Source organism: Microtus oregoni, unplaced genomic scaffold (genome assembly GCF_018167655.1).
Source record: "Microtus oregoni isolate MIOR12 unplaced genomic scaffold, Mior012 000031F_ref0000149, whole genome shotgun sequence".
NCBI lineage: Eukaryota > Metazoa > Chordata > Mammalia > Rodentia > Cricetidae > Microtus > Microtus oregoni.
In genome coordinates this window covers 15,960,585-15,981,714 of record NW_024543090.1, presented here as the reverse complement: position 1 = coordinate 15,981,714, position 21,130 = coordinate 15,960,585, and the positions used below count along the sequence as shown (strand labels likewise).

At 36.8% G+C, this 21,130-nt stretch overlaps 1 protein-coding gene across 1 annotated transcript in view; it reads left to right on the top strand.

Moving 5' to 3' along the window:
• The window catches only part of Dph6 (diphthamine biosynthesis 6), a 110,860-nt gene that overhangs the window by 73,401 nt on the left and 16,329 nt on the right, over positions 1–21,130 (top strand). Inside the window, exons 4-5 of the mRNA XM_041679003.1 lie at positions 809–882; positions 3,103–3,221. Coding sequence (XP_041534937.1) covers positions 809–882; positions 3,103–3,221 — 193 coding nt within the window. The remainder of the gene's footprint in view (positions 1–808; positions 883–3,102; positions 3,222–21,130) is intronic.

Sequence of the window (21,130 nt, the reverse complement as noted above, 5' to 3'; positions counted from 1 at the left end):
ATTTCTCTGTCATAGATAACATTTCCCTGGTTCATGTCTATGGGGTGTGTTGTTCCTCCCTTGGTTAACTATATTTCACTTTACATTAAGTCTCGTTTTAGAACCGTTCTTTGACATTCCTAAGTTTTCTGTATCAGTCTTTATCCTTGACTGATCTTCTCTACCTTTTGATTCACTCTGGCCTCAAGGCCCTCTGCAAACATGATTATGAGTGACTTTACATTCTCCTTCAGTAAACTCATGAGTATGTTGGACAAAGTCTTTAACCCTCCGGACCATGCTGGTACTGTCACTTGTGACTGTGTTGGTGATAATCCATTCCTTCCTGTATGTTAGGATTCTTTATTACTGTGTGGTACTAGGCAGTGCTTCAATCATTTCTGCATTCTACATGCCTCTGTACTGTTCATCTTTTTCTGATATATAGATCAGAGCCAGTGTGTAGCATATCTGATGGTACTATTGTGTAAATTTTAGAAATTACTCAATCTGAGAAAATATTGTCCTTGGTAGAATTTCAGTATCATTAAGAATATAAACGTGAAAACATTTTGGAATGCTTCTAAGTCTTTTCTTAATGAAAGTAGGTCTGGAGTTAAAATTCAAGTAAAGGAATAATTACTTTTTTGCTACTAGGAGGATGATTACAATGCATGTACAGATAATTGTCCTAAATGTGTATTTGCGGGTAATTACTTTGATTTGAAGGTGGCTTCTTAGATAATATGCAGTTCATGTGTAATTTTCAGAGCATGATACAAACCATATGCCTATTTTTTAAGTTTATATGTTTTTCTTTTATTTTCAGGAAAAAGAAGAAATAGAAGGGGTATCTGTAGGTGCCATACTTTCTGATTATCAACATGTGCGAGTAGAAAATGTGTAAGAGAACGTCAATCTTTCTAATATTTTAAAATCATAAATAATTTAAAATCGGGATTGGGGATTGAGGACTAAATTTAGTATCTGAATGTGTGCTCAGAATGTGAAAGGCAGGAGTTATAATTCCAAGATCTTCCAATGGGGAAGACATAATAGTGGATAAGTAGCCTGCATTGGCCACATCCTGTGACCAGATTGATGCCTAGCCCAATTGTCATGAGAGGGGCATCATCTAGCAACCGATGGAGGCAGTTGCAGAGACCCACAGGCAAATATTAAGCAGAGTTCCGGGGTCCTGTGGAGGAGTGGAGGAGTCAGAGGGCTGTAGGATACTACAAGAAGGCTCACGGAATCAACTAACCTAGGCTCATAGGGGCTCACAGAGACTGAATGAACAACCTGGGAGCCTGCATGAGACTGTCCTAGGCCCTCTGCATATATGTTACAGTTGTGTAATTTGGTCCTCTTATGGAACTCCTAACAGCAGGAACAGGGGTTGTTTCTGACTCTTACTGTCTTTTGGGACTCTACTTCTCATATTGGGTCACTTTTCCCAGCCTTAATACATGAGGAGGTGCTTAGTATTACTGCAACTTGATATGCCATGTTTTCTTGATATTCATGGGAGACCTGCCTTTTTCTAGAGGGAGACAGAAGAAGAGAGGATATGGAAGACTGCAGCCTGAACATAAAATAGATGAAATTTAAAAAGAATATAAAAATAAATAAAAAGCATTGTTAATGAATAAAAAAATAAACAATTGTACCCAAATCACAAGCACATCTGTTACAGATGCTCTATAGAGCTAAACATGTTTACCTAATTAACAAAAGCCGTATGTTTTCTATTTTTAAAAAATTTTTTTGAGAAATTCATGTGTGTATACAACTAAATTTTACCATAACCCCAGTATTTCCACCTACAACTCTGCTCAGAACCCCACAAGTGCCCCTGCGCCATCTCTTCAGTAGCACAGAGTCTGAATAGAACCCCTCAAGTGCCCCACGCCATCTCTTCAGTAGCACAGAGTCTGAATAGAACCCCTCAAGTGCCCCTGCGCCATCTCTTCAGTAGCACTGGGTCTGAATAGAACCCCACAAGTGCCCCTGCACCATCTCTTTAGTAGCACTGGGTCTGAATAGAACCCCACAAGTACCCCTGCGCCATCTCTTCAGTAGCACTGGGTCTGAATAGAACCCCACAAGTGCCCCTGCACCATCTCTTTAGTAGCACTGGGTCTGAATAGAACCCCACAAGTGCCACTGCACCATCTCTTCAGTAGCACTGGGTCTGAATAGAACCCCACAAGTACCCCTGCGCCTTCTCTTCAATAGCATTGGGTCTGAATAGAACCCCACAAGTGCCCCTGCGCCTTCTCTTCAGTAGCACAGAGTGAATAGTGCTGTCCATATGCTTTCACTGTGTGCTGATCCACTGGAACAGGAGCAGCTTTCCAGTGACCATATCCCCTGGATAAACCAAGTCATCTTAGAGAGTTTCATCTAAATCAAGAACATAAATAAATAATACTTTGAAATGATGGCCTAAGGTATAGGTAATACATCCCTATTAGCAAATCAGTCATTCTGAAACCTAGGCAAACTGTTTCGAAACAGTTAGGAATCTTTCACCTCCTCTTCCCCCTTGACTTTTAGTGTATGGAGAATCTGATAAACTTGTAATGTATAAAATCATCACACCCTTCCCATTGAACTATGCCTTTCCATGTTTGCCAATTTATGGAAGTATTGAAAATGAGAATAATTATTAATTGTCATGGGATGCTTTTTAACACTTATTTCTAAGCTTAAAGCCTTGCTAAAGTTGATTATTTCCAGTCTTCCTGGAGATTGATTTTTTATGTTTGTTTATAATCCATAAAAATTAAATGTACAAAGCATTTTTAAATTTTTACCGTGTTTTTTTTTTCATTGTGTTTGTGACTGTGTGGATATCTACATCCCATGGTGCAAAGGACATGGAGTTCAAAGAACTCCTTCCACCATGGGATTTCCAGAAATGAACTCAGATAGCAAGTGCCTTTATCCCTTGAGTCCCCTCTCTGGCTTCACAGGCATTTTAAAAAATAAGGGTAGGAAGCGGAGAAAGAGCATTTGAAAGTTAAAATCATTGAAAGAACCATTATGTTTAAAATCAAATTGCTGGGGCCCCTAATTTTTTTTTAATTTTTTGTTAATTTTTTTCTTTTTACTTTGTAGATGTAAACGGCTTGATCTCCAGCCTTTGACTTACTTATGGCAGAGAAACCAGGAAGATTTGCTCCGAGAGATGATAGCATCTAACATTGAAGCCATCATCATCAAAGTAGCAGCTTTGGGTATGGAACCAAGTTTTCAAAGCTGTTGTCTACTACTGCATAAATAATCCAAGGCCACATATTACATATGCTCTGAAGAGGGGTCAATGATTTAATTATAAGCATGTGGAGTCACAAACATTAAGTAAGCACTGTGTGTGTGTTTGTGTGTGTGTGTGTGTGTGTGTGTGTGTGAGAGAGAGAGAGAGAGAGAGAGAGGGAGAACATTTCAAAATTGCCCTTTACATATATGCAAAGACAGTACTAGTAAACATCTATCTTATTTGAAGTATATACTTAACAATAAAACACTGATATTATGGTTTTCTAAGTGTCTATGTAATTTGGAATTAAGGGTAATGTAAAACAGAAAATATAGGAGTTAGGGGCAGTTTGTTTGGTGTTTTTCTTTTTGGAAGCCTCTTAAGATACATAACTAGCACCAAATATTTACCTTGTGTTTTATCATTGTGAATAATACAAAAACAGAATAACTTTGTGTTATTTTTGAAAGGAAATTATTTTTTGGTGAAGGATCATAAAAGAAAAAGCACATCTGGGAGTTTTATTTGATAGGTGTAAACACAGTGAGTTTGTTGTTTTTAGTTTATATCATTGTATTCATTTTTGAAACATCTTTGAGGCTAATGCATTAAATCCATGAACCCATTAGAGAGAATGCAATGAAGGTGCAGGGTGTCCACCCCACCCATCTCTGAGATGATTTCATGAATAAATTCATATTTACAGAAAATACTTAAGTGTAGTAATATGAGCAGCGGGGCTGCGTCCCCGGCACCCGGCCGCCTGCACGGCTAGCTTTATACCAAAATAATTACACGGAAACTGTATTCTTTTAAATGCTGCTTGGCCCATTAGCTCTAGCCTCTTACTGGCTAGCTTTCACAACTAGATTAACCCATTTCTAATACTGTGGGTAGCCCCACGAGCTGGCTTACCAGGAAAGATTTAACCTGTGTCTGTCTGGAGTGGGAGAATCATGGCGACTGCCTGACTTAGCTTCTTTCTCCCAGCATTCTGTTCTGTTTACTCTGCCTATCTAATTTTCTGTCCTATCGGGCCAAGCAGTTTTCTTTATTAGTTAACCAATGAAAGCAACAGATAAGATACAAGACCCACCTCCATCACTTAAGGAAGGGTGATGTGTGTGCGGCACTTAGCACTTCTTGATCAGCACTGCTCTGCTCTGTCTGCTAAAGCTGTGGTGTATTCCAGTGGAAGGCCTTGTGTGCTCAGTGTGCAGCTGCTCTCTTTTGCTGCTAAGATGAGAATGATTGACAAGATGTTCTCTTTTATGAACAGTCTTCTGGGCAGCTCTTAAAGCCTGCGCTGAAGCCATATTTACTGCTGGCCTTCTGTGTGAAGCTGTGCAGAATGTGCTCTGTTGCTTTCCTGGATTCTTATTCGCTCCTGGATTTTCTAAGATGATACGTGCTGTACTCATCCTATACCATGCTGGAAGATATCACACTTACGAGTGAAGACATACTATATTTGTCTTTCTGGGTCTGGGTTACCTCACTCAGTATGGTTTTTCCATATCTATCCACTTGTCTGCAAATTTCAAGATGCCATTATTTTTTACCACTGTGCAGTACTCCATTGTGTAAATTACCACATTCTACAATAGTATTTATTTCTTTTAGATAAAGTGAGTTTTCCTCAAAACTTGTCTTTTTAAAATACTTTCTAAATGTTGATTATAGGGATAAGCTTGTCTATAGTAAGTTACAGCATAGCCAGGGCTACAAAGTGAACTCCTGTGTAAAATGAGCAAGACAAAAGACCAACCTACTACTAATTGCTCATGGATTTATGTTGTCAGAGACTTTCCCTGTAGAAAACCCTTTGTTTTCATGTACTTCAACCTCACAGGGTAGGTTCCTGACTCCGATGACTAAACGGCCTTCTGTTAGGGTTTTCATGCTTACTTTGTCCTCAGCTCTCTTCTGCTCACACTCATCTTGGGAGGATTCTGTAGTTGAGCTTTTCTTTCTTGCTTTCAACTGGATACGGATTTATATAGTCAACTTATTATTTATCTGAATTATAAAAGGTATTTGATACGTTTTTTCCTTTTTTCCTTAACTTTTTTCACTAAATGTGCTTCCATTATTACATTTATTAGTTAACTACTTAAATATTACTTTTATTCTTGTCTAGTGGTTACTGTACCTGTACTTTATAGTTACCTTGCATCTTAATCTAGACGCATGTCTATCCCTGCAGTGTATTATTTTGTTTCTATAACATTTATGTATATTGCCTATATTCTCCCTCTCACTACACTGTATTCTCCTCTAATGTACTCGTTTAGCTCAGTGAAAGCTTCCTACTGCCTCAATAACTCACTTTAATATTCTTCAAATATAGCTTTGCTGGTGAGAATCCCTTTCCTCAGTATGGCTAATTTTTCTTTCATTTGAAATCCATTTTCATGGTACTATGGAGAACACAACATTTATCATCATTGTAACTATATTTTACCTAGCACAAGCCTTGAAATATTTTGACTCATCTGCCTCATGATTTATATGTATATTTTTAAATTGTTTATATTTTACTTGTGTTTTTATGTCTGTTTTATGTAGGTGAGTGGAGTGTCACAAGCTTGTGTGTTTGTTTGCTTACCAGCTAGCTTACTTTTTTTTATCCAGGTCTTAATAACTGGTTCAGACTGACAGGGTTCATAGTCATCCTTCCTGGGCCTGGGATTAAAGGTACATACCACACTGTTTTGTTCTTCATCTCACTAGTGGCCTGCTATTATTTTGATTTTTGCTACCTATTTTATGTAGGTAATATATAGGTGCCCTAAAAGCTTAGTGATAGTTCTGCGTGTCATTCCTTGTAGCATCTCAGATTTTCCTTTTGATTGTGGTCTTGTCCTGCCCATTGATGTTTCCTACAAAGGCTTTCGAAGATAGGTACATAAGTAATCTTCTAGATTTTTTCTCTTTATCCTGTTTGTTTATTTATTTATTGTAGATGAGCTTTTTTTGATAGATTCATAAGAAGTCATTATCTAAACTGTGACTGAATCATGGGGCTTTGTACCTCACTTCTGTACTTGCCAGCCTCCTGTTCTTGCCTTGCTGAGGATGTTTCAGATAAGATATAGCAGTTCCATGGCCTAGGAAACATTTAGCAGCCTTGCTGCTTCTAAATAATAACATTTTAAACTAGCTTTTGAATGTTAAACTTGAAAGATATAAGAAAGGCATTTGTGATTGACACGGTGATGGCTTACACTGATGACTTAGACTAGGTTTTCTAGAAGGAAATATTTCCACCAAACACTTTAAAACATAATTATAATGATGTTTCACAAAGCCTAGTTTTAGAAGGGTCTTAAAGAGCAAATACAACAATAGGTTTAGATAGCAATTTGATTAGAAATCAGTGATTTTATTTCATTTCTTTTTTTAGTGCCAATTTTTTTTTTAAAAAAAGATCTTATCATTATGCATTTCTCACCTGCCTTGGGCAGGTATAATTAGACACAAGCAAATTTAATGGAAACAGTGTGCTCTGGGGCCATTCAGCTGTGTTCATAATTGCATTTTTTTTTTAAACCAAGGAGGCTTTTTAACATATCGAGTGGCAAATAATAATAATAATAATAAGTAAAGGTTTCCTGTTTATCTTTAGGTGAATTACCACTACTGTTTGCTTTAGCCCACAATGGACGTCAGACAGGAAAAACTGAACCCTGCTAGTAGTGTGTCCGTTCAGATCCGCCCTCTGCATTTGTCACTGTCACCATGACTCCAAAGCCCTCTGTCTTTGTCCCTTCGTTTTCTATACTGAGACAGTTCCAGTTTCACTGAGCAGCAACATATTTGAAGAGATTTGATACTTGAACATGTTTGAAATATCATTTGTGATAATTTTCTATTTAATTTCAAATTTTAAAAGTTAACTTACTCTTAGACTCGGCTCCAAAATAAAATATTAATTCCTAACCCTAAACCCATGTCAATGAGACTTTTTTCTTTTCTCAAATAGTCTACCACTCCAGTTAAGTGACTACTTTGGTTTTACAGCTATAACTCATAAAAATTACATACAAGAAAATATTTCTGATTGCTTTCTTATATTTTTGGTTTTGAGCCAAGCCTTTAAGGGCTGAGCCAACTCTCACATTGTATCCTACTGCTGCTTAAAATGTGATTTCATGTGCTTATACTTTTCTAAGTCATTATCCTATGTGATGTCAGACCGTACCTACAACATGGAAAACAAAAGAGTTCAGTTACTTAAGCAAATGGATGTAATATGAACTTGATAATAAGTCAGCATCAACTGTGGAAGACCCCGTGATACTGACATCATTATTTCTTTATCTAACCCTTCTTAATTTTTAAACAGCTATGCGAATGTGTGCTTCAATCGCATGATCTTTAAATTGTTGATAGCTTAGAGGTTGTTGAGATTCTAATACTTTTGATAATAGAATCAGTCCTGAGTCATATTCATTGGCTAAACCTAGCTACTGCAGCTGCCCAGGGAGAATTCAGCAGGTATGTATATATGATATGAAACAGATAATGTTAACTGCTAACCCTTGAGAAACAGCCTTAGCAATTTTCTACATTATGCTTAATTTGTGACAGTTGTAGTTTGAGGTGGCAAAACAGCTAAGCAGATTGGCAGGGTGGAATTAATAAGTTAATATGGAGTATTGTGTTTTATGAGTTGTAGTTACCTTTAAGATTGCTGGTCTAGTAATTTAAGAGAGAGTTGGGTCTTTGTAGACGATATTAATATAAAGACACCCTAAACACAGAGATAACAATGCATTAGCAATAGAAATTCTCATAAATACAGAAAAAAACCTTAATATTTTTGTGTGTTTCCTTACTATGATTTGAAATTGCTTCTTTAAGAAGTGTGACTACTTTGAAGATGGCACAGAGAAACAACTGTAATTCACTGAGCAGGGCCTTAGTTTCCAGAACAATAAAAGGACAGCAGTGGTGCTATATGAGCACTATTTAAGGAGTTGTGTATTTAGCTTGAGATGGAGGCAACAGTTTACTATGCCAAAGAGAATCAGGATTTTTAGTAGCAATCTGCAATATCCCAAAGACTGCTGGTATTTTTTGTGGCTTCATAGGAAAGTACTAAGAGTAAGGAAAAGTGACAGGTGAAAGAAGTCTTGGTTTGTTCCGGGAGCCTTCCCGCATCTGATGCTGTCATATACTGTCATAGGAGGGTGCCCCAAGACTTTGCATGGATCTCAGACTTCTACTTCTAGCCCTTGCTTTTTCCCTATATAGTTGTGCTCCTTTTTGAGAAAGGAAAGGTAAACAGAGGTTGGTGAACTGAAGGATGAAGACTGGCTTCTCTTTTTCAACTTTTGAGTAACATACTACTGACTATGAAGATAGTTTACAAAATTATTTTAAATATCCTGGTCATGGAAAAATGAATGTATAGTGTTAAGTAAATATAGTGTCCAAAACTGACCCTGCTGAGGGAAACAGCCCTAACTCGATATGTAAAATCAGTCTACCGGTACTAACAGCAACACTTGTTCTTTTAAATCTGTTGCTTATACTTGGCATAATGATAACTAACTTAAAGTGAATTTTGCTTTCAGATTCCATTTCACAAATATAAGATTTGTTATCTGCCTCTTTCCCTCTATTGCATGTTAGACTTTGGTTTACTTCTTTGATCTGGGAGCTCATCTTCCTTTCACACTATCACCGTACCTCTTGACCTTGGTGAGATCCTTCTCTTCCTAATAGAAAGGAAATCTATGTTACCAGGGACTTCCATTTCCTTTCTTCAGATTTTGAGCATATACATTAAGTCATGTACCCTTTTGACTAACATTAAAAGATGCCTAGGACCCAATGTAGGGAACAAAAGCAAAATTGTCCCAGAAACTTTGTTTTCCTTGCTTAGCAAGTTTTACAATTAATGGCCCAAGTTTCTCCTGTGGCCTTTCTTCCTGAAGACTGTGCTTATTTATTTCCCCCAACAGTCTCATGTGACCTTGTTAAAAGCTTCATGGAATTCCTAAATAAATTACATTTACTGGTTTGCTTCTATCTAGTATTTTATTGACATTTCCTGATAAGTTTAATAGGATGGAGAGAAACAGTGTTCTCTTTATAGACTCAGTGGGTGATTTGACCTCAGTCAGTTAACCTTATCCTGATGTAGAAGGAAGCTATTCTTAATTAGACTCTATCAGTTTCTCCATTATCAACACAAGAGCTTCTCTTCTTTACCTCTATAAATCTTAACTTTATTGTTGCTCTTTCCTAACGAAAGCCTTCATATTAGCAAAACAGTTGCTGGTTTTTGGATGCTCAGCCATGTCACACTTTATTTCCTTCAGAAATTCTCAGTTGAACACCATCTGGCCATGGTGATTTATTGCTGTGGAATTTTTCAAGTTGCTCTCTTCTTTCCCCCTAGGAAATTGCTCTTGGCTCCTACACCGCTAGTTATTCTCAAAGTGTCCTTGGAGTAGTCCTTTCCCCACAGGCTGTGTAGCACAGGTCAGTGCAGCACAAGGCCCCATAAGTGCCCTGCTCCCCTCTCTCTGCCTTGAGTCTTGGCAGAGGAGCCCAGCACCTTCACTCATGCTGGGCTTTGGCCTCCTCTTACTCTTTGTCCCTTTATAGCTCAGATTTTTCATTCCCCAACCATACATCTCTGGTACTTTATTTTTCAAATACTGTATTATTAAGTGATCTAGACACTTTCAGCAGGTTCATGAACAGTTCTATGGAGCTGTTTCCATGTTATCTTTTTGCTATGCACAGATGTCTCCTGACCTTTCAGGTAAGGTCATATAGTGCATAATCTCTTGTAACTACTGTCCTTCTATTTCTCTTAAGTAGCTTGAATTGCTTTTAAACTCTTTTACTTTTCTCTCTCAGAAAGCTGCTTACTAGAATTTTCTTTCCAAATTTAATGTATACTTTTTAGTCTCACCTTCTGGGTTCACAGTAAGAGATGCCCATACTAATTAGCCATGTGCTTTAATTGTGCAACCTGCCCAGTTGCCAGGTTCCACTCCCACGCACGCTCACTGGTGGTACTTCTATACATGCCTTACTCTGATTCTGCTTCTGACTGCCCAAATAAGCCATGCTACGGCACGTTAATTATTTCTCCCTCTCATTGTACTCTTCTGTCATTCATTTGGATAATAATGGACATAATTAAAACCATGCATTGTAATAGTCTTTCTAGAAAGAATGCTAAGCAGCAAAGGTTAGAAGCAATTTATGTTATTCTTTTATATTCTATGGTTAACAATTTTTATACCTGAACTTGGTTCAAATAATTATTTCGTTAAAAAAGATTATTTAATATGATTTAAAGTATAGTTAATTGTGATTTAAATATATTCTGTCTTCACTTAGAGTAATTTAGTACAGACTTTTTAAGCTTCAGAGTTTTACCATACCCAATTGTATCATAAATTATTTATCATTTTCATCTTATGAAATAAAATCAAGGATTATATATCAACTTTTAAGTATTTTTGGTATAATCTTCAGTTTGAAAAACAAGTACAACTAGTCATACAACTGGCTATCTCTGAAGAGAAGCATTATTTTCTTAGTTTTATAAATGGAAATACAGATTATAACAGCATAGAAAAGGAATGCTCAGTTGGATTATTTTAATATTAGAACATTTTTCTTTCATGTAAGGGAGGCTGTTCTAACAAAGTTAGCCTTGTAATATCTGATTCTGATAAGCATATGTTCCTTAAATTTTTTAATAAGTTGAGATTTCATACTCAAAGTACTTTGCATTTATATCTTCAAACATATGATATATGTGAATATTTATCTTATCTATATATGTGTATACAGGAATATTTGTATATATATAAATTTCAAGAAATGTTTACTAAATAGTCATACATTATGCATGTGTATGTTCATTTGCACCTGGATACACAGCTGTATGTGGGTGGGTGTGCACATGTATGCGCATGTGTGTTTAGGCTGGACAAGAGGAATACTGAGAATTCAAGAACAATTGCAGTGGGTTTTTGATCCTACTGCACGTACTGGCTTTGTGGGAGCCTAGGCAGTTTGAATGCTCACCTTACGAGACCTGGATAGAGGTGGGCAGTCCTTGGGCTTCCCACAGGTCAGGGAACCCTGATTGCTCTTCGAGCAGATGGGGGGGGGGGGGACTTGATCGGGGGAGGGGGAGGGAAATGGGAAGCGGTTGTGGGGACGAGGCAGAAATCCTTAATAAATAAATAAATTAAAAAAAAAAAGAACTGCGGTGTCATCCTCAGTAACACCCATCTACCTCCTTTCAAAGGAGCTTTTCATTGGCCTAGATATGACCAGTTAGGAAAGAGTGTCTGACAAGGGAGCCCCGTGAATCTTCCTGTCTTCACCTCTCCAACACTGTAATTAGACATGAGCATCACCATGCCCAGCATTTTTATGTGAGTTCTGGGGATCAAATATAGGTACTCATCGTATAGGGTAAGTACATTACCAACTATGCCAACCCAGCCCTTAAAATTTGAATTTTAAACCTATCTATTGGCCTTCACCTCTTCTAATTATCATCCCTCTTAAATTAAAAAAAATACAATATTCACAAATAAATGTGAAAGGAGCCTACAATAATGCATGCTAATCTAAAAGCTAACCCTCTCAGTCCAGTGCTCCAGTGTGGGTCTCTGTCTCTATCTCCATCCATCACCAGATGAAGGTTCTATGGTGATATGCAAGATATTCGTCAGTATTGCTATAGGATAGGGTCATCTCAGGTTCCCTATCCTCAGCTGCCCAAGGAACTAACTAGGGACATCGCCTTGGGCTCCTGGGAGCCACTCTAGGTTCAAGTCTCTTGCCAACTCTAAGGTGGCTCCCTTAACTAAGAATTGTGCTTCCGTGCTCCCCTATCCAACCTTCCTTAATCCCAATCATCCTTTTTCCCCAAATTCTCGCCATCCTCCCCTTCTCCCTTTTCTCTCCCCATCTCCCCTTACCCCCATCCCACCCCACCCCCAAGATCCCAATTTTCTCCCCGGCAATTTTGTCTACTTCCCATAGCTAAGAGGATAACTATATGTTTTTCCTTGGGTTCACCTTCTTACTTAGCTTCTATAGTTTCACCAATTGTAGACTCCGTGACCCTTATTTATGGCTAGAAACCAATTATGAGTGAGTACATCCCATGTTCATCTTTTTGGGTCTGGGTTACCTCATTCAGTATAGTGTTTTCTATTTTCATCCATTTGCATGCAAAATTCGAGAAGTCATTGTTTTTTTACCGCAGCGTAGTACTCTAATGTGTATATATTCCACACTTTTGGTCCCAGTGAGGAGCAGAAGGAGAGAGAACATGAGCAAAGAAGTCGGGACCACGAGGGGTGCACCCACCCACTGAGACAGTGGGGCTGATCTATTGGGAGCTGACCAAGGCCAGCTGGACTGTGACTGAAAAAGCATAGGATAAAACCGGTCTCTCTGAACATGGTGGACAATGAGGGCTGATGAGAAGCCAAGGACAATGGCACGGGGTTTTGATCCTACTTAATGTGCTGGCTTTGTGGGAGCCTAGCCAATTTGGATGTTCACCTTCTTAGATATGGACAGAGCGGGGAGGACCTTGGACTTTCCACAGGGCAGGGAACCCTGACTGCTCTTTGGACTGGAGAGGGAGGGGGAGAGAAGTAGGGGTAGGGGGAGAAGGGTGGGAGGAGGGGGAGGGAAATGGGAGGCTGGGAGGAGGCGGAAACTTGTTTTTTTTTCCTTTTCTCAATAAAAGAAAAAAGAAAAAAAAAGCTAACCCTCTCTATCATACATATGGAAAGGATATATCAGATAACCTGCACTAAAACAATGCCCATGATAATATGTAGTAATTAATTGAAAACATCTCCCCAAAGAAGTCAGGAAGTCATTTTTGTCTGTGTGGCATATTATTTAATGAAAATACAAAATTTACTTTCATTATCTACTTTTTTGTGATCCAGAGAATGATCCATGATATATAGTGTGGTAGTTTGAATGAAAATAGCTCCCATAGTCTCCTAGGAAGTGGCACTATTAATAGGTGTGGCCTTGTTGAAATAGGTGTGACCTTCTTGAGGATGTTTATCACTGGAGGTGGGCTTTGAAGTCTCAGAATTTCAATCCAGGTCTAGTGTCTCACTCTCTCATCCTGCTACCTCCCAATCCAGATGTAGAACTCTCAGCTCCTTCTCAAGCACCATGTCTGCCTGCTTGCCACCATGCTTCCCACTATGATGATAATCGACTGAACCTCTAAGCTGGTTCCAATTAAATGTTTTCCTTTATGAGAGTTTCCATGGTCATGGTGTCTCTTCACAGCAATAGAAACACCAAGACAGACAGATAGGTATTAGATAGCATATAGACAGCAGAACATCATGAAATAAGGTTCTCAAAGCATCCTGCAGATATAGACAGGGCAATCAGCTGGAGTTCCTGATACTCTTGGGTGAGGCTTCTAAATAATGCTTTTAAAAACACCAGAAAGTTAGCAACATCAAATCAAGATTACAAACATCCAGCAGAAATCAAGTGGGGGTGCCAAGATGCTCAGCTGGACTTCCAATTTAGCTTTCTCTTCATGAATGAGCTTCCAGTTTTCTTTCCTACTGTAGGCCTTTTATACCGTGGGGATAAACAATAGGAACATCTGTTAGAAATGATTTACCTTCAAGCAGTTGTCAAGGACACAGTGTTTTTACTCTGGCTATTTGCCTGTTGGTTCCTTCTCTGCCACAGAGTCAATGAGACCAGTCCATTACAAGGGACCTTGGGAAATACTTTGAGACAAACATGCTTGAAGAAAAACATGGGGTGTTGCGGGGAGACTCTGTTTCCAGAGTCAGCTTTGCAATGAGCTCAAATAACATGTGATAATTTACCACTGTGATATTCATAACATAGATAGTCCTTATTTGGAGTGATTGAAAATGAGATAACCCATTTTAGCTGAGATCACAGCATAATGTATTAAAACTGTATAGATCAAAGGTGTGCTATAACATGTGTAAGATTTATCCTCTAATGAATCACTTAACATGGAAGAGATATTTTATTGTTAACCTCTCATCTTATGCTGACTAATTTGTATAAGTTAAAATATGCTGAGCAAATGTACATAAGAAGCAAGGGATGAATCACATCTCTTGGTAAAAGGTCTGAGACAGGCTGGAACCAATGTTCTCAGCTGTGTGCTCTTCATTTTCTAGCAGGTTATTCTCACCCTGCAGAAGTCTAACTACAGCCCTTATCATTTCCTTTTCTTTATTCCATAATCATTAGGAGCATAGGATACTGAAGAAATGAACATGCTTGAATGCTTGTGCTCATATATTTTTATCTTGAATAAGTGTGACAAGGACCACAATATAAGGCAAGGTTACCCACTTTTACCATGTCTAGTCAGCATAATACTAGAAATCTTTGCCAGAGCAATTAATGGAAAATAAATAAATAAAAAGTGCCAAGGCATAAACAGTAGTTATTTCTGTTTGCAAACGGTATCCTGATGAACATAGGAAGCTCTGAAGACTCAGCAAAACTTTAAGACTGGCTAACCAGTAAAACTTCATCACATGTAATCAGCATACTAAAAAGAAATTGCTTCTCTACATACAAATAGTGAACAATCAAAAAATGAAATCTGGAAAACAATCTCATTTGAAATGACAACATGAATAAAATATCATAGGAATGATCTCAACCAATGAGATAGGAGATTTGGACACTCAAAATTATTTTAAAAATTGAAAAAAAATAGAAACATAACTGATGTTAATCATTTAGAAGACTTAAAAATTGTTAAAATGTACATATTATCCAAAGTAAATGAAGAGATTCAATGCAGCTTTATTCTCCATTGACATTCTGGGTGCTCTCCATGGGAGGGCTGCCCTTTTCTGAATAGAAAAGGAGGAGGAGTGGATGTACCAGGCTTCTTTTAAGCCACCAACCAGCTCCCAAATCATGACATAGAGACTTACTATTAGTTTTGAGTGCTCGGCCTACCATAGGCTTGTTTCTGGCCAGCTCTTTTAGCTTAAATTAACCTCTTTTTGTCTTTATCCAGCTGTTAACTCAGGCTTTTTGCCATTCTTCTGTATATCTTGCTTTTCTGCTGTCTCTGTCTGGCAGGCAGCTGCCTAGTTCTGGCCCAGGGCATGTACTTCTCTTTCTCCTTCATCCTCACTGTTTTTCTCCTTCTCTTTTCTCAAGCCTCCTCTTTATTCTCTCTGCCCACCAACTGGACGTTCATCTTTTTATTAGACCATCAGGTGCTGTAGGTGGGTGAGGTGAATCAACAATATATCTTTTCATAATTAAGCAAAGGCAACAAAAACAAGTGTAGCACATCTTTGCATCATTACCAAAGGCAACAGAAGCACATGTAAGACATCTTTACATAGATAAATATTCCACAACAAGAGGATGGTGAGCAGAGAAGTGGTGGGGGAGGGAAGAAAACTGTGGCTGCTGGTGTGTTAAAAATAAATAATAGTATAGTTATTAATAATATTTTATTGTTATATTAATATATTATGTTATTAATATATTTTATTGATACTGTTATTGTTAAAAAAGTCCCCAGAGTCATAGGAAAGAACAGAAGATCAATAGCTAAATCAAACATGAGCAGTAACAAAGCTATGAATTATACTTAATGATTTCAAATATATATCTATGGTTTCTTGTATTTTATATTACTTTTCATTATGATGTTACCATTAAAAATAATACAAAAAATTATACATAAAAATCAGACATCAAAAATATTATACAGATGGAATAGAGTATGAAACAAAGAATCCAGAAGTCAGTTCAAGCCTCTGTATCCACTTCTGCAAGAGTGCCAGTAGCACACAAAAGAGAAGACAATCTTCAATGAACAGTGCTAAAAATAGGAAAAGGACAAGTACTACATAACTTCATTTATATGTAGAATCTGCAAACGTGAAACTCAAGGGAAAAGTACAAAACTGTTGCGTGAGAAGAGTTTGTATTTTTAGTTATACAAGATGAGCAAATACTGATGCTCTCATGTGCAGCACTCTATGATAGCTAATTATATTGTTTTGAATACTTGAACTTTCCACTGTTTTTACATTTTATTAACGTTCAGGTTTTATTTGGGTAATGGCTTTGACATTATATTATAATTAACTGACCAATAAAAATTATGTAGATTTGTAGACTAAAAAGGGTAAATCTTTACTTTTCAGAGGGACAGTTGGAAATGTCTCACCTTGTTGCTCAGGCTGGCCCCAAACTCAGTATGTAGCCAAGGGTAGCCTCAGATTTTTGTTATCCTTATTGTCTCAGACTCCAGAATATAGGATTATAGACCATGGACCAACATACCTTGTTCAGGAGGGGGTTTTACCAAATTGAAAAGATTAAGTAGCACTTGGGATCTGTGGGGTTCATATCCTAGCAGCAGGAGAGCCTGGTTTCAATCCTTAGCGCCCACTCCCCAAAATAAATACAGTTATGCAAGGTGATAGAAAGTTAACTCGCTTTAATGTGATGAAAACTTAAAATGTATACATATATAAAATTATTAAGTTGAATACTTTAAGTATACATGATTTTAAACTGTCGAATATACTTAAATAAATTTGGCAAGGAGGGAGGAGAAAATGACTTGATCAGATTTGAATTTTAAACAGTTGATTCTTACTGTCATCATTAAAATTTATATTCCTCGGGCTCTTTCCTGTATGTTTTTTTGACTCACATAGTGTTGTCCTACAGTCAGTTCATCTACAGCTTCTGTTTCTATTTCTGTATCTCCAGTCCAGACCTCTCTGCTGGGCTCTGACCCCATTTACCTCAGTGCCAATCAGATGTCTCTTCTCTGGCAAGTGTTAGGAAGTGCAGCATGCTCCTAGACTGATATTTATGCTGCATTTCCCTTCCAAATTTTACATGCTTTGTTGCTTTGCATCTGAAGTAATGGTAGCTGGTAGTATTATCTTTTAATTTACTCCATACTTAAAACCTGCGAAATATCTGAACTTTTCTCTCTGCTACTTTACTAGTTCTGCAAGTACAGTCTGTATCCTACCCACCATGTGTTGCCCTCAAATTTGTCCCCTTCCTTTCTAATTAATGGTTTTGTTCTAGTACAGCCTCTCTCACTTACATCTCTGGTGTGCCATATTCATTCCCTTTCCATCTTTCCTCCAGTCCTCTTTCCACTGAAGGAAGTGGGCTGAAGCTAGAATGACCTTTCTGAATTCCAAACTGGATCAAAGGTCGACTGGATCACAGTGCAGTCTGGTAGAATCTATCAGTCTTCTGTAATTCAGCTATAAACTCCCGTAGTAAAAACCAAAACCATAAGCACTGGTATGTATGTATGTATGCATGTATGCATGTATCTATCTATCTATCTATCTATCCATCCATCCATCCATCCATTCGTTGTTTTTTACCCTTAGCTCTTTGCTTTCCCAATACCTCTACTCTTACCAGGTTTCCAGGTTCCAGCAGTCCTCATGTTTAAAACTAGTAAGAACAAGTGTTCTTAAAGAGCTATTTCCAGTATGCCCCTTCTGTTGTGCACATATCTTTTATTTTTATTTGTTCTTTCCATGTTAAGAACTGTACAATATTTTTAAAGTAGAAAATCAGAAAATTTTGTTGATTATTAGTTAAGTATTGATTATATAACTACATAATTATACTCAATGTGATTTACTGGCCATTCATTTAATATATACCATGGATTTTAAAGTGATTCCTTAAAAATGAGTCTATTTGTTGTTAAAAATCTCAGTTTATAGATTGAAGAAAGAAGACCCATGTTAAAACAAGCCTTGACACAGTGACTAAGATAGTTAAGAATTTGGTGGCCTAATTAGAGAAATGAAAAGTATAAATGTTGAAATAATGTCCTTGCTCGAGTATTCACTTTCAGGTGTCAGCTCATTTTATTTTAGAGATTATATAACCAGTCTTTTCCTATCTGTCATTTCTAACAAAAAAAATTTCATTCCATTTCCTGAATGCTCAAATATGTTGTAAAGGTGTAGGATTTTTACATCTAGGAGCAACTTAATGTTACATTTATTTTTTAAAAATTAAACTTTACAAAATGAGACTACTTGTTCTGGTAACTCGTGAATGTGATAAAGACAGCAAGAGATTATGTGATGTGTCTGTGTGTGTTAATTATGAAGTTATATTAGATTCTCAGTTCCTGCTTACAATGTATTAAACAAAAATTATAGGCAGGTTGGAAATTGCTTCTCAGATTGATTATGCCTTTTCTAATATTGATAGTGATTTTACAGTTAAAAGTGTGCACTGCTAAAGTTAAGATGGGAATAAGATTCATTTCACTGGACTTTGTTAAAAATAGCATTATCAACTATTTCGTGATGTTTCCTTCACCATATATTGGGCTGTCCTGAAGAAATAAACCTCCACTTGCTTTCATGCCAGTAGATAATAAATTGGCCAATATAATTCAGTTGAGATGTTGAAAACTGCATTGAAAATAATGGGGCATAACATTTTAGGGTTAACATTTATTCATAGATGATGCAATTAAATAAAGCACGCATTAACTTCAAGGTCAGTCAGTAAAGTAATAAAATTGAATATTTTAATTGAATTGTAATCGCTTCCCATTGATACATGCAACTAAAGTAAAATGGATGTCAGCTCTGCAAATTATAGTTCTTCCTCCTAATTAATTTCTTAATTCTGCATGGAGTTATCCAGTGCCTAGGTCTTGTTGTGGGTTTATTCACCCACCCAGCTTCCATCAAGGAATGTCTGTAAGTATGATTGAATGGTTAGATGTCAGAATTTACAGTAAATCTTTTTCTGTACTTTGGAGAAAATCTTGTTAGTAACTTAAAATAATCTCGTGCCTGTGAATTAAAACGTTCTTGAAATGAAATGACATCCTACATCGTCTGGACTGTTGTCTTCTCTGTTAATATTTTATTTCTTGATATCACTATTTATATCAACATTAATAAATGGCTCACTGACTGAAGTTCTTAGGAGACATGAATACATTGAGACAGCATTCCAGAGCTGACTATTGGAGACGATAAACTAAAAAGATTCTGTGCGATTCAGTGAAGTGCAGTTTGTGACTATTCACAAGCTAGGCTTTCGTGACTAACAGTCACTGAATAGAATGAATCTAAGCAAGCAAGGTCTCTCTTGCGGAGTGAGATGAACTAAAGCTTTTGGATAAAGTTTGCATTAAAGAATATATGAGCTATTCTGTCTTTTTCATAATATCCCGAAGTGTTTGATGTAATGTTGCTTTACATAAAATAAATAAGAAACATGTAACCACACAGATCTCTCAGTTACAACTGACATTGTGTTGGATAGAGATGCTCTTTTTTAAGAGAAGGAATATTGTACATTTTAGACCGGATGCATTAGTCATTTAATACTCAATTTTAAAAGAAATGACTATATAGGATGGATTTGAACATTACCAAATTCTTGTTATTAGTATACCTTCAAATAGTTCAAATAATCACATCCTAGAATCATTTCAACCACAAACAAAGCTCTGTGTAAAGACTACTGTTAAGATGCCCCCTCTTCCAGCAAAGCCAACAAGTTAAACTCAGAAGTGATTCAAACATTCCAAGATTCATGTTTAATTTCAACTCAAACATTGACTTGATCATTTTAAAAACTTCTAAAGAAGGTCAATGATTAATTTATTTTAATGGCGCTAATCTTACACTTCAATTCACAATTATAAACATTCCTGAATATTAGAATTCTCTGTAAGTAACATCCAGTCAGAATGTCCTAGTCCCTGGAAGGAGTAGAGAGAGGGGAAACTGTAACCAGGATATACTGTGTGAGAAAGAAATCTATTTTCAGTAACAGAAAAAAAATCATGAACACACACACAAACAAAAACAACCAAAAGGCCAAAATCTTAGAGTTGCAAATTTATTGAAAATTAGGTGATAATTTTATAAATTAAGGTGATCCATTTTACCAGATATTTACTTTTAAGACATTCTTCATAAATAAAAGTCAATTATATGCAAACTGGATATTGAAAGGTAAAATATGTGAAAATGTAAGAAAAGTAAAAATTCAATTATATTGGGTTTTAATTTGCATGTTATTAATAACTTATGGAACCATTGGTGCTTTAGGAATTTAGAGCTCATTGAGAGCTCTTCAGCATCTGATTATTTGGGGGGAAGAGGACAGATAGTCTTCCGCCCACATCCACAACTAATAATGCTTCTGTGGTGAAGCCTGGGCTGATTTAAAGATAACAATAGGCTTAGGCCATCAACTTCTCAAGGACATCAGCATCAATCCCTAGAGGTCTCTGGCTCTTATCCAAGAAATGTTTTCTCCAAACAACCTGAATGTGTCTCATATGGATAGTAATCATGGACTTCCTAATGACTTGTCACTTTCTAATGAACAGGAAAAAAAATGAAACAAATGTGGAAATGTCTGATGGAGTTCTCTGCTGGGTGTGAGAAGCAAAAGACCTAAGTAGGCATTATTAAGGGCAGAGCAACATATAAGCCTGACATAATATTACTATATACAGAAAAGTATCTATATTATCGTATTGAATTGAGGAGACACTTTAATTACTAAAATCAGGATATTCTTGGTAAAGAATTATAGTCTATTTAAATAGGCACATTGTTTTGAGAGTAATTATGATTTGATTTCTTAATACAAGTGTATCATATTGTATTATTAAGTGAACTAATTTTATAGGTGTAGCAATCTAATACTATTTCATTTTTATTATTCTGTAATTACATTTAAAGTTAAAATAAGAATAAAACAGACAAATCACACAGTTTTATTTAAATAAAATAAACCATAACAACTAAAATGCCGAGATTTTGCATTTTCTGT